The sequence below is a fragment of the Lynx canadensis genome, chromosome X (assembly GCF_007474595.2).
Source record: "Lynx canadensis isolate LIC74 chromosome X, mLynCan4.pri.v2, whole genome shotgun sequence".
NCBI classification, from domain to species: Eukaryota; Metazoa; Chordata; class Mammalia; order Carnivora; family Felidae; genus Lynx; species Lynx canadensis.
In genome coordinates, this window is record NC_044321.2 from 94952728 (window position 1) to 94966374 (window position 13647).

A 13647-nucleotide genomic window follows, 5' to 3' on the forward strand; every position below is an offset into this window, starting at 1 on the left:
TGATGAACTAACCATCTAAGGGAGGACGATAATCCCCAAGAAATCCTCTGTCTCAGTGGGAGGTGTTCGCGGCTACCAGACCTGTGACATGGGGACATGTGCACAGAGGGAGCTCTAAGCTGCAGGCACTGGGGAGCCCCAGGGATACAAGGGCGGTGCTTCAAAGGGCAACGGCTAATTGGAGGACAGGCTGGGCAAAATTTTCCTCGGAGATTCAGTTCCACCATCTCCTCTAGGGGCCTTTGCAAAGCTTGGAGCAGGAACCAAAGAACTGAAACATTCAACCAGGCTCATAAAACCTAAAAGCCAATCCTTGGGCCAAGCCATCTGGCCATTTCGCACATTGTCCAACGTTCAAGATTTCCCCACCCTATGGCAGTGCAAACATTTTTACATCGTTTTTATAGAGGAAATGCTGGGTTTTCAGATGTTGGCGGTGACTGTACTGAAGGTTAGGCATTCATGGCATTGGCTGCATTCTAACGGTTATTAGCTTGAATTACCATCTTAAGGCGCTTTTGCTTAGTGAAGAAAAATGGTTAAAAGTCCGTCAGTCACGACTTGGCCTTCATATAGCGCTTGGCGATTATCATTTGAAATGTTGACTCTCCACCCAGGAACTACTCAATGCGTGATTTCTGTTATATGGCTCCTGGCTCCAAGCTTTGGCTTTCTTCTTGGCCACGGAGAACTAGACTGGCTCCTCGGCTGTACCGGCTCTTGGAGCATGGCTGGGGGAGTGGAAGAGCGCTGGATTCCTTTTCCCACGGCGAGCTCTTGAACGTCCCCTCATCTTCAAATCCTACAAGAACCACAGCAAATGACACACACGCGGTAAGAGACACGGAGCTACGTCGATGGGAGAGCAGTATGGTTCTTCCTCCTTTCAGCTTTCCTCTGGCTTCTAAGAGCCAGCGCATGTGCACTGCCCCGGGTGGGATGTCGAAGGGACAAAATCTACATGGCTATGGCCACAGGGGCCTGGGCATGGGAAGGCCTGAGAGAAAACACCTACAGCTGTCACTGCCAATCTTCGGCCGATTGTTGTTACCGGATGGCCTTGCACTTCTGAATTGAGACCGGAGAGGAAGCAGATAGTTATGTTATCTCTTCATTCCGCTTTACCGCTGACTTAGTGGCTTAGACTCAACCCGTGGTTCTCAAGGCGGGTTACACATTAGAATCGCCAAAGGCTTTTCTTTCTTTCTTTCTTTCTTTTTTCTTTCTTTCTTTATTTTAAGCAATCACACATTTGGTTGCTTCGGGAGACACAGATTTGAGTAGAAACCGGACTGGTGTTAATGTTGGGTCCTACTATTCCGTGGCCAGACCATGGTTTCCTAAATTGCTCGTCAAATTCTTCACGAAAGGGACTAAGGGAGAGGACAAAGATGATTCAATACAAATCCATCCACCCCCCCCCCTCCCCCCCCCCCCCTGCTCCTGCTGAAAAGAAAATCCCCCTGGCACACAACTCTACTGATGAGACCACATTCTTTCTTAATTTTATTTATTTATTGTGAGAGAGAGAGAGAGAGCGCGCGAGCGAGCGCGAGTGGGATAGGGGCAGAGAGAGAATGAAAGAGAATCCCAAGCTGGCTCCGTGCAGCCAGCACCGAGCCTGACACAGGGTTCGAACTCACGAATAGTGAATCCATGACCTGAGCCGAGATCGAGAGTCAGATCCTTAACCGGCGGAGCCACCCGGGCGTCCCGATGAGACCGCATTCTATTCTATCCCAGCCCAGTGCTCTCTCAGCTTTTGACATCGCCCCACTTCTCACATCTTGTTCAGAAGGTGGAGAAACAGGCGTTTTACATAGTTAAAAGCAGGAGTGCCTGGGTGGCTCAGTCGGTTAAGCATCCAACTTGGGCTCGGGCCATGGTCTCGCGGTTCACGGGTTCGAGCCCCGCATCGGGCTCTCCGCTGTCAGCGCGGAGCCCGCTTTGGATCCTCAGTCCCCCCCACCCAACCCCTCCCCTGCTTGCATTCTCTCTCTCTCAAAAATAAATAAACATCAAAACAAAAATAGTTAAAAGGAACAATTCAATACCACTGGGCCTTCACAGTGGATTAAAGTGCCATTGGGGCTGTAGGAGGCAAGAAAATACTGTTTTCCCATGAACTGGAAAGTAGCTTTTGCTTCTTTCCTCCTGAATACCAGCCACAGGAACATTTTCGTGAGTGATCACAATTTGGTGCCTATAACAGCGTCCTCGATGAGGTAGGAGACCGGAAGACCCTCTGGAAGTTTCACAGTGGACTTAGAGTGGTTGTAATAACTGGATTTGCCTAAAACAAGCTAATATCTGCACCTAATGGAAGAGCCCTGAGAATCATGAACCTGATTCGGGGCAAGGCGGGGAGGGGTGAGAAAAGGAAGGCGTGGATTGTTGCCAGGGTCCTTTTTCGGGAGAGGGTGTATGTTTTTACCTCCTTTGGTAAGCTGAAGTAGCTTCTTCAGTGCCATCTGCTCCTGTTTATTGACGTTGAAGGTAAAACTACTTGCTGGTTGGTTTTCATCTTCTAAGAGATCTCCCTTTAATACAAAAAACGACAATGAAAGGCTTGTAAGTCCTGACGTGGAAAAGAGCCAATCACTTATTCAGAAAACCACAAGGGGCAAAGCCTCGTCCCGGGTATGAGTTCAACATTAGTCAAAAGGAAAGAGAAAGAGGGAGACAGAGAGAGGGAGAGAGAGAGAGAGAAGGAAGGAAATAGCACTGGGAGACCTTGGTTCAGAATGTAGGTTCACAAAACCTGAGCTGGGTCAAGTTTACCACCTTTGAGATCTGGAAGAAAAAGGCTGTTCTAATCCCACAAATGGTTTAATTATGCTTAAAATAACATGATTATTTAACCTGAGAACAACCTTTTCCCAAGCACATCACCGGCAAGCTGACGGAACGTGGCGGTTACAAATGGGTCTTGTCAGCGAATGGAAGGGAGTTCCATAGGATCTCACTTAGCCAAACTGTTGACATCTGCCTTGCACTCTTCGCATTAGAAAGAGATGTAGCCATGAGTCTTTTCGGAATTATACAGTTGAAGCTTTTCAAACGAACCTCTGCACAACTGGTCTCAACGAATGGGTTTATACACCCTACTGCATTTCCCCCTGACAACAGCTTTAACTAAGGTGGACTTGGCCCCTCTATGGTCCTGTTCCCACAAAGATACTAATGATGGAAGGTGAAAAAAAAAAACTCTTTAAAGCAGAGTTCAACAGATCTGAACGTGATCTGTCAACAAATACAGGAAGCACTTACAAGTACAGGACCTTAAACATATCTCTTTTTTTAATGTTTCTTTTAAAAAAAATTTTTTTAACATTTATTCATTTTTGAGAGACAGAGACAGAGCACGAGTAGGGAAGGGGCAGAGAGAGAGGGAGACACAGAATCCGAAGCAGGCTCGGATCCGAGCTGTTAGCACAGAGCCCGACACGGGGCTCGAACTCACCAACCGCGAGATCATGACCTGAGCCGAAGTCGGACGCTCAACCGACTGAGCCACCCAGGTGCCCTTTTTAATGTTTATTTTTGAGAGACAGACAGAGAGAGAGAGAGAGAACAAGTGGAGGAGGGGCAGAGAGAGAGAGAGAGACAGAATCTGAAGCAGGCTCCAGGCTCCTTGAACTGTCAGCACAGAGCCCGATGCAGAGCTCGAACTCACAGACCAAGAGATCATGACCTGAGCCAAACTCACAAGCTTAACCGACTGAGTCACCCAGGGGCCCCGTAGATATATCTCTTGATATGCAAATTTGATTTGTTTTCTTGACAGTTTCGACAAGAGGGCTTCTCATTCCAACACCTCCAAAGACATTGCAAATGGGACACTGAAAGCAAGACACTGTCCCATCACCTCCCATCCGCATGTGGGACCATTAGTCTAGCTCATCACGTAACTTTTCTTCTAACCTATAAGGAGGTGCCACACCAAACCAAAGCAAGATGTGAAACCCCAAATAGCAAACATTGCCTTTATAAGGTAAACTGCTATGTATGATATGGAAAGGTGTCCAGAAGTGAAATGTTACATGGAAAAAAAATATGGCTAGTTGGAGTCCATTTATAGCCTTTTCTATGATTTATTCCTCACTTCTCAACCGACTTCATGGAATACTGCTCTATAATATTTAGGACAGGATTGAATTTACAGAACCCTTTTGTATTAATTACTTTGCGTGAGCCCTTTAAGACCATATAAAGCAGGGCATGTCATTTTTTTTGTTTATTCATTTTTGAGAGAGAGAGAGCGACAGAGACAGAGAGAGAGAGAGAATGGGAAGGGCAGAGAGAGAGGGAGACAGAGGATCTGAAGCAGGCTTCAGCTGAAAGCTCGATACGGGGCTCGAACTCACGAAACGTGAGATCATGACCTGAGCCGAAGTCAGACGCTCAACCGACCGAACCACCCAGGCGCCCCAGCAGGACACGTTATTGTAGGAGTCCAAGGCAAGACCTTTCCCCCTGAAGAGCCTCCCGGCCTTGATTAATGCACCGACAGAGGTGGGAAGCTGCCCGCTTGGCCAAATTCCCAATGCAAGCTTAGTCAACCAGTTCTAACACCCTACCGCACGTGAAGGCTCTTTGATCGTGGCTCTGTTCTTGGTTCTCGGCTCTTTCCTAGGAAGGAGGGCCTGAGAACTCTTCTGCTTCTCCTTTACCTCGGTTATCCAAGTCGGCTCCGAGATGCTATAATATTCCTGTCGACCAGGAGCCTTTCCTGAGAAAGGAAAGAAAGTAGTTACAACCGAAGTGAGGCAGGCAGCGTCTCGGGCCAGGCTGGGGCCGACCCACGATAACGTAACCACGTGGGATCCTCATTAATTGCCAGATGAAAATAAAACAGCTATCACACAGGAAAGGCCCCCTTCTTCTGTGCCATCCCCACAACTTGGCAAAGGCAGGAGCTCCTTGTGAAGATAAGAGGCTGTACCTCCACATTTGCACACTGTCCTCTCACCGGTCCCTTTCCCTCCCTTGTCCATCCCTCTTCCTGTCCCCAAGTCAGGGGAGGACAGTGGTTGCCAGGTGGGCTGCGAAAACTCCCCAGAGGCCAGGGGCTCAGGCTATTGATGTCATTCCTGTAACCCCAAGGGATACCTCATAGCCTTATGGTCCCTCACCCAAGTGGGTGGCTCCACGGGTGGGGTTACGGGCCTACTCAAGAGTATGTGGTGGCCAGTCTGAAGGTACAAAGGCTTTGAGAGAGACCAGTGCCCCAAAGACCACCTAGCTCAGGATTCTTAGGCATGTCAGGGGTGTGAAGAAGCTAAGGAACTATGAACATTCCCAGTGAATTAAGATTTCGGGCTGAGAGGCTGCCCATAGCGCTCTACTAATGAGTTGGCTTTGAAAATCCCCACGGTGTCGTGGGCGGAGCATAGGACGTGTGAAAGTATTTGGAGAAAAGTATACAATTCCACCTCAGGGTAAGGTGTACAGAGGGTCAGGGGAGAAGGAATAAGGAGGTGGTCGTGTGTCCGTCACAGAATGTGGACAGCTGTCCAGATGGCTGGATCTCCTCGGGAACGGGAAGATTCACAACTGACCATCTCCACGTCCATTCATCTAGAACGGGGCACCACCCTGCTCAGAAAATGCACCAAGACAGCCCCATCGGAGCATCAGCTCAGCCGGCCAGGCTAGAACAGACTTCCTCCCGTTCAAGGCTTTGATTTCTCGTGTTCCCCTCCACTCGGTACTTGCCCTCTGGAAAAAGAAAGTCTCACCTGGGACCTTGTAAGCGGGTTGATTCCCAGCTATGATTTCAGATTTGGGCCTGTCCTGTTGCTTCTCTGCAAACTCATATCCTGGGATGAGGTGCTCTGCGGTGCCCAGGAACCCATGGGAAGCGCTTCTTCTGATTCGCTTCCCTTTACATATAGGAAATGACTTTGGGCCCAGGGAGAGTGAAGAAAGCTTGGTCCGGTCATCTTGTGTCTCATCCTTGAACTTGTCCGAGGTAGGGATTTTTCTCACTCGAATCCCAAAGACGTTTTCAACATCAGCCTCGGTGGTGGACACGTCTGAGTGGCTGTTATTTGGATCACTGCTCTTGACAACTTCCTTCTTAGGGTAAGTGACCCCGGAAGTGGATGTTTGGCTGGCGGGAGCAAAAGTGAACTTCACGGGTTTCGCAGCAGAAGCCAGGATATTCTTAATGAGGTCTTCAGAGCTGTGGCTACGCTTCTTGATTCCGTGTGGAGAAGCCGGGCCTTTGGGTACGGACCGGCTGCTAGGATTGCTCCCAGAAATGGCTCCCTCAGCAGCAGCGCCCACGGAACCGGAAGGAACCTGTTGCTGATGTTCAGGGTCTGCAAAAGCCCAGAAGGAGGATCTGCGAGGCAGGGGCTCCTCAGAACAACTCCACCCCACAGGCGCACTCGCTGAGCCTGTTGAGGAAACATGTGGTTGTGATTCAGGCCCCTTCTTGGCTTGGGAAGGGCCTCCAGAAGGCAGCTTGCCTTGAAAACTCTTCCTGTCTTCAAGAGCGCTCACAGAGACCAGGGAGCCATATTGCTGGTACTCAAGCTTCCCCAGTGCGTGGGAAAGGTATCTGGGAGGCGGCTGCTTTTTTGAACCACTCGACTTCGCAGGAGCGCTCTCCGAATGCGAGGAGACTTCTTTGGGGTCTTTGGGCCTCCCTGAGGACTGTAAAGGGCTTTTCCAAGGCAGCAGCTGTGAGGAAATGCCTCCCCCCATGTTGGCATTCTTCTGACCTGAGAAGACTTGGCACTGGGCCTCGGGCCTCATCGAAGGTTTGGAAGGTGGATTTGTAGATGGGGGATTCGTGTGAATTCCCCGCTCGGCCGCGGGGCTCTCTGAAAAGACTTGTTCTGCCATGTACTTCACAAATGACTGGGAAGGATATCTAGGAATTGGTGACTTCTTAGACGTGTTTCCTTCAAGGGCCTTGTTCTCTAGACGCAAGGACATTTCCTGGACTTTAGACCTGACCAAGACCTGGGTAGGATTCTTGGGAGGCAGTGGCTTCCCGGAGACGGCGCCCTTGGCAGCATTGCTCTCAAAATTTGAAGATATTTGCTGGACTTTGTGTCCCGCAAGGGACCTGGAAAACTGCCTGGGAGGCAGTGGTTCTGCAGAAGCCTCCTTCTTGGCGGCCACGCTCTCCGGCCCTGCAGAGACTGCTTGTTTCCCCACGGGTTTCATCGGGGACTGAGAAGACATTCTGGGGGGGGGCTGCGCCTTGGACCCACCCTTCTCGGCCACAGCGCCCTCCAGACCCGTGGAGGCCGCTTGCTTGGATTTACGGTTGCCCCAGGCCTGCAGAGCGCTTTTGGGAGGCTTTGACTCCACCGGAGTGCTCCGTGCTGCGGGAGCACTCGCTGAACCCGAGGAGGCTTTTTGCTCAACTCTGGGGCTCACCCAGGCCCGGGAGGTGTGTGGGGGAGGCATCTTCTCCTCGGGACCGCTGCCCTCAGAAGCACTCACCGAGTCGGGGGGGAGGGTCTGTGCCTGGAGTCTGGGCCTCCCCGAGGGCTGGAAAGGGCCTCCGCGAGGCAGCGAGGCAGATGTGCCCCCCTTGACCGCAGCGTTCTCTGAGATCTGCTGGCTTTGAGGATTCACCAGGGGCCGAGCAGAATGTCTGGGGAGCAGTGGCCCCCCAGAAGCGCGCCCCTCAGCTGCAGCGCTCTCCGGACTCACAGAGACTTGTCGCCGGACCACAGGTTGCCTGGGGAACTGATGTTTGGGGACCAGCGGCTGCATAGAAGCGTCCTTCTCAACCACAGCACTTTCCGCACCGGGGGGGACTTGTTCCTCAACTACCGATCTCAGCAGGGCCCAGAAAGGATCCTTGGGCGGCAGCACTTGCTTCGAAACAGACACGTGCCCTGGACCTGGAGGGAATGCATCCCCCGCCGTGGGTTTCGGGGGAGGCTTAGAATGACATTTGAGGGCCGCGGAATTGACCCCTGGGGTCATGGCAATTTCTGGACTTTTGGAGACCGGTTGCCCAACTTTACGCCTCATCAGGTGCTTCAAAGAGGTCCTGGGAGGCAGCGGCTCCAGGGAGAGGCCCCAGTCCCTGGCAGTGCTCTCCAGACACGCAGAGGCTTGCTGCTCGGCCTTGGCGCCCGTCCCGGACTGGGGCAGCAGGTGCTCTGCAAAGCTGCCCCGCTGTGCCAAAGCCCTCACCGGGCCGGACGACACTTGCTGCTGAACAGCCGGCTTCGCGAAGGACTGAGGAAGCTGTTGGAGAGCGAGCCGCTGCATGGAAACATCCCGCTTCTTAAGTACGCTCTTCAAAACTGAGGGGGTTCCTCCTTGGTCCTTGGGCTTCTCCTTCCAGGCCCGGGAAGGGTCAGCACTCTTGTACTTGTCAGCGTAACTGTGCCACTCGGTGGACACTTTGGGCTCCCCCAAGACCTTGGAAGCGAAGCTCTTGGGCTCCGTGAAGACTTCCTGGCCACGGTCGGGCTTCCCCGCCGACTGGAGAGAGCGCCCGGGACGCACCTGCTGCTCTGAGGTGTCTTCGTCCTCTGGAACAGTCTCGGAATCCAAGGAGGCCTCTTCAGCTTCGGGCCGCGCCACGGCCCAGGAAGGGGATCTAGAAGCCAGCTGCTGCCCGGGCCGGCTCGGTTCCACAGCTGAACTTCCTGGTTTGGGGAAGACTTTTTGGTCACCTTTGGGCTTCTCCTGCTGGGAAGCAGGCCTGGGAGGCACCTGCTCAGAACCAGCCCCCACCTCTGAAGAACTCTCGGAATCAGAGGACTCTTCTTCAGCTTGGAACTTCACCATGGCCGGGGAAAGGCTCCTGAGAGGCAGCGTCTCCACAGAAACGCCTCTCTTTGCCAAAGCACTTGGCGGAGCCGAAATACCAGCTGTGAAGGCCGGGAGACACTTTCCAGGGGGCTTTTCTCTGCAGACAGTTGGAGTATCTTGACCTGACTCCATTTTCAGCTGGATACCTTGCAAATCGGAGCTGCAGGCTTCTTCCCTCCCCGACTGGGTGCGAGAAGGATCCTTAAACGCTTCGGCCTCGGTTGCCGCTGACGAGAGAGAAGCCATGGCTTCTGGTCTGTTGGCTCCCGGGGCCCCGTCCTCACGGCATGTTGATGGGTCACCAACCGTGGACCCTTCCACGTCTTCGGGTACAGACTGGGCTCCTGCTGCGGTTCCAGCTTTAAAATCCATCCCAGTATTTCTCTTTCCCAGGCCATCTGTATCCGAAAGTCCCTCCTGAGGAGTCACGCTTTTGGCCGGTGGAGTTGTGGACTGCTCCAGAGAGAGGTCCGCAGAGAAGACAGAAAACTGTTTGAAGGTTCTTCCTCTGAGCCCACTCTCACTCATTCCTATAGCACCGGGACCTCTCCTTGCACATTGCCTTCCAAACGCCGTCGTCGACAGGTAGCCCTGAGTGCCAGCAGCATCTGGGTTTGAGGTCTGCTCTGCTGTCTTCTCATCCGGAGTTTCGGTTTTCTTGCTCTGCTCCAGGCTCGAGACACCTGTACCAAAGAGGACACAAGGAAAAGAAAACCATATGGGCCTTTGACTTCCTAAAATAAGACTATTCTGCCCCGGCCCCATGGGTACCTATGTACCACTGAATTCCTCAGGCTAAAAGACGAAGCTATTCAGAAGAAAGGGAGCCCCTTGGTCACCGTCAGCCTCTGCAGCTGGAAATTTTGACACCAAAGTGAAATCCCAGTTTTGCGAACTGGTTACAACGTTGGCTCGTCAACATCAAATCAGTAGTCTGGTCCACCAGGAGGCGTGAGACACAATAAAAGGCAATGGTTTTGGTAAGATTTAAAAAAAACTGTTTATTTATTTTTGAGAGAGGGCGTGCAAGGGGGGGAGGGGCAGAGATGGGGGAGGCTGGGGACACAGGACCCGAAGCAGCCTCAACGCTGACAGCAGAGAGCCCGATGTGGGGACTCAAACCCACGAACCGTGAGATCACGACCTGAGCCCGAAGTCAAGAGCTAGACGCTTAACTGACTGAGCCACCCGGGTTTGAACCCGTAACAAGCATTACCCTTTAGGAAACTGACTGGGGCCGGGCAAAGGGGAATTTCACTTTCTGATTAGTATTTAGATTTTTTACTTAATTCTAATTTCCATATCATGTGCAGTTGTCGCTTTAATTTTTAGCAAGGTGCCAACAGGGGGTCATCTGGGAGGTAGGATTGCGGCCCCCTTTTCTTTTGCTTTTTACTCTCTTGTATTAAATCAATCTGATGTCATGCACATGCAAAGCAATTCTTGGAAAGCCTGAACATGAGGGACATACATGTTTGAACAATAGGGACAACTATTAAAAATAAATATGAGGGGCGCCCGGGTGGCTCAGTCGGTTAAGCGTCCAACTTCGGCGGCTTGGGATTCTGTGTCTCCCTCTCTCTCTGCCCCTCCCCCACTCGTGCTCTGTCGCTCTCTGTTTCTCTCTCTCTCTCTCCAAAATAAATAAACATTAAAACAATTTTAAACGTTAAAAAACTTAAGCAATAAGAAATAGGAGAAAAAGATTAAGAAAGAAGTAAATTTAATTTTCATCGCATTTTCTCCTTCTCCTCCTCTTCCCTCCTCCTCCTCCTTCTCCTCCTCCTCCTCCTTCCTCCTTCTTCCTCCATCTTCCTGCAGATGAGTTTTGTGAATTTTCATGGGGAAATGTGTCTAGGGATCTCCTGTCTTTGAACCCACACGGGGAAATCCTTTGTGGCAAAAATATACCTGTTCAACTTAATTGTGGAGCTAGAATTTTGTTGTATCGAGTATTGCTTGAAATTAGGCTGCCATCGGCAGCAACCAACGTCCCCATCCACCCCCCCCACCCCCCCCACACACACACACAGATTTTCACCCCAGTGGTATTTGTTATTTGGGGGATTTGGTAGGTGCCGGCTGTCAAGGACACCTATCCACAGCTGCCCAGATCTCCGGCTGGAAACGCATTTAGATAAAATAGACATCCGGGTATAATCTTTTACCTTAATCCCCCACAAGGGGCAATTGTATTAGCCGGGCAGTTTCAATGGAGGAACCTGGACCCCGTTGGTGTGCACCTGAACTTGAATGCTCTCCGAGGACCGGAGGCAGCAGGCCTAGCTGAATCTCACTCCACAGCTCCTGTCACCTAGCCCTGTGCCATAAAGCTCCTAATACACATTTCTGAATGAGGGTAAGGATGTGCCAACCTGCACTGTCGTTTTTCGGCTTCTTTTGGACAGCTTCTTGGGATGTCGTTGTACTCTGCTCTTCTTGAGACACCAGCGGAACGCCTGGCTTCCCCTGTTTTGGCTCCACCTAAAAGAGGGAAAGAAAGCGCTCGAACCCGACTGAAGGGTTTCCCACCCACCCTTGCGTGGTTGCCAAAGAAGGTAACATCAGGGGGAAAAAAAAAGTCCTTGATATCCAAATGGCTCAGCTGGGAGCATAACGACACCATTAACCATAGAAATCATGTCCAATGGCACTCATCCTCCGCTGATCCTTTTCCCTGTTGGAAGTGATCATTTTACCTATTGGAAGCGAGTCACGCGAATTCGAAGTTTCTGACCCCTGAGCGATGTGCTGCAGGGAACCTTCTAAAACTAACCCCGGGAGCCGCCGAACCACGCTACCGGGCCGTCAGTCTGCAGCCGTGGTTGTTGGGCCGGACGGCAACCAGCTTCTTGGCGACGCTGGCATTCCCAAATGCGTTGCACCCGACCTGGGAGCCAAATTCAAAGCCCGTTCGGCTTCTTTTCAGGGAATTTAGTGAAAGCACGAATCAGGCCTCTCCAGCTCCAAGGAAGCAAAGAGGATCGGAGGTTTGCTGGGAAAGAAGAGAGAACACGACGAAGGGTTCAGCCCTTATGCGGAAAGGCTTGGGCTTGGTTTAACATAAACCGGGTTTACAGATGATTACAGCGCAGCTTTGGAAATGTCAGAGGAGCAGCGTGCCGAGCGGTGACCGAAATTTGCTCCGTGCGAGCCTTTATGGACGTACCTCTGATCTATTACTGATACCGATGCTGATCTGATGTATCAAGTGTGTTACCGTTGACGCCCTCACTCGAAGTGCCTGTGCAGACAGACTCAGGTCAAAGTAATCTATTGGTGAGTGAATGAGGTGAGGTAGACCCGGGCTCAAGTCTCTGCTCCATTATTTACTCACCGTGTGACCTCGGCCAGTTATTCTTGAAATCTCTGTGTCCACGTCTATCTCTAAATCTCTACACCCACGTCTATAAGCCAGGGGGTGAGGAGAAAAGCCAAGAGATTCCAGAGCAAGGAGCAGGTGGCAGCAGCCTCTGTGTCATAAATGATCCCGGACCCTTTCGTATTCGCCCACGAGTCAGGGAGAGTCGCACGGAAGAAGACGGGCTGACCTTCTTAGAGACCGATGCCCAGGCGTTTTCTTAATTAGGTCATGCAGAAGGAAGGGAGTCAGAGGTTCACGCTAACTCTCCCTCGGCCACCACCCCCCCCCCATCTCCTAGGTTTGTGGTGAGGTGTCCAGGCGACGATGCACGTAAATAGGGTTTAGTGCACAGGGATGAGTCCCCTTCTGCTCGACAACCAAGGAGATCCTCTCAGGGCCACCAGAGGGCCCCCCGGACCTGCTGTCCTGCCACCTCTTCTTTCAACCCACAGTTTGTTCTCTTTCTGAAGCTAAATTGAGGTGTCCAAGCTGAGCTCTCTCTCTGCCCCTCCCCCACTTGTGCTCTCTCAAAACTAAAGAAACGTTGCAAAAATGATAATTGAAAGAAACCTGATCTGGGCTACGGTTGAATGCCCTCTACAAAGAAAGGCTGAGGGAATTCCCACCAGTTTCTGGGGTTTAGGTCACTGTGTCCGCTTTCTTCAGTCCCTCTTATGGAAGTTCCGCACGCGGGTTCGCTCCCCTCTCGGGGGTGGGGCGGGGTGTCGAGTTTGGGACAGTGCCCTTGACTTTACCATCCCTCCTCGGGGTATGGATCCCCCAAATCATACCACTCCCCCAAGAGCAGTTTGTGAAGGTTGGAACCCATTCTTTTACGATATGAGGGTTTCTGTCCCAGGCCTCTTGAAGGACTCACAGTCGTTTGAATGTCCTTCTTCTGTTTTTGCTTTCGGGGATTTAAAGCCATCTTGTGTCAAGCGGCTGAAGAATCCCAACAGGCCTTCGGGGAGGCTGGGGTGCTAAAACCAATGGGCAGCTGAGCGCCGCTGGGAGAGGTTATCATAGTAAATGTGGTCAAGGACTGTGAGTGGACGGGTCCAGGTGAGGGCTCAAAGGAGCTCTGGAGAGAGTGGGAGAAAAGAAACGAGGCAGCTCTGCGTGCCGGAAATTGTTCCGGCTGACGACTTCCCAAAGAAGAAATCTCTCCTGATTTCTTTACTTGTCCCTTTCCCTCCGGCAATATTCACGCTTCTGGTCAACGGGCTCACTTCTGCTGCTTCCCTCGTAGGGGAGGGCAAGAAACCTGAAGTTCAGGGGGCTCCCCTGCTTAGAAAGGATGGGGGGGCTCCCCTCTGCCCTCAGAGAGGAACTCAGCCACTTCATGGAGCTTACAAGGTCAGAGGATTTGTGTTTTCTCTCATCCCCTACCCCCCCGTTTCGTAGCAGGAGGGGCTGACTGGGGTGAGAGGCCCAGTCTGTGTCAATAAAACCCAATAGGGTTCTGGGGTTTCTCCATAGGAGGGGGG

The 13647-nt window shown here is 51.8% G+C and overlaps 1 protein-coding gene across 1 annotated transcript; it reads right to left on the reverse strand.

Moving 5' to 3' along the window:
* Window positions 1–742: 742 nt before the first annotated feature.
* KIAA1210 (KIAA1210 ortholog) lies at window positions 743–13088 on the reverse strand. The gene is made up of 6 exons (XM_032592074.1): window positions 13038–13088; window positions 11172–11280; window positions 5742–9479; window positions 4581–4732; window positions 2435–2540; window positions 743–1373 (listed from the first exon to the last, which is right to left on the reverse strand). Exons 1-6 carry the CDS (start codon window positions 13086–13088, stop codon window positions 1315–1317), a joined length of 4215 nt encoding a protein of 1404 aa, XP_032447965.1. The 3' UTR covers window positions 743–1314.
* Between the last annotated feature and the right edge of the window lie 559 nt (window positions 13089–13647).

Coding starts and splice junctions, on each gene's coding strand:
- KIAA1210 (XM_032592074.1), bottom strand. CDS start 13,088: ATGGCTTTAAATCCCCGAAAGCAAAAACAGAAGAAGGACATTCAAACG. Junction 11,281..13,037: donor AGAAGGACATTCAAACGACT/GTGAGTCCTTCA, acceptor TCCCTCTTTTAG/GTGGAGCCAAAACAGGGGAA. Junction 9,480..11,171: donor GCCGAAAAACGACAGTGCAG/GTTGGCACATCC, acceptor TCTTTGGTACAG/GTGTCTCGAGCCTGGAGCAG.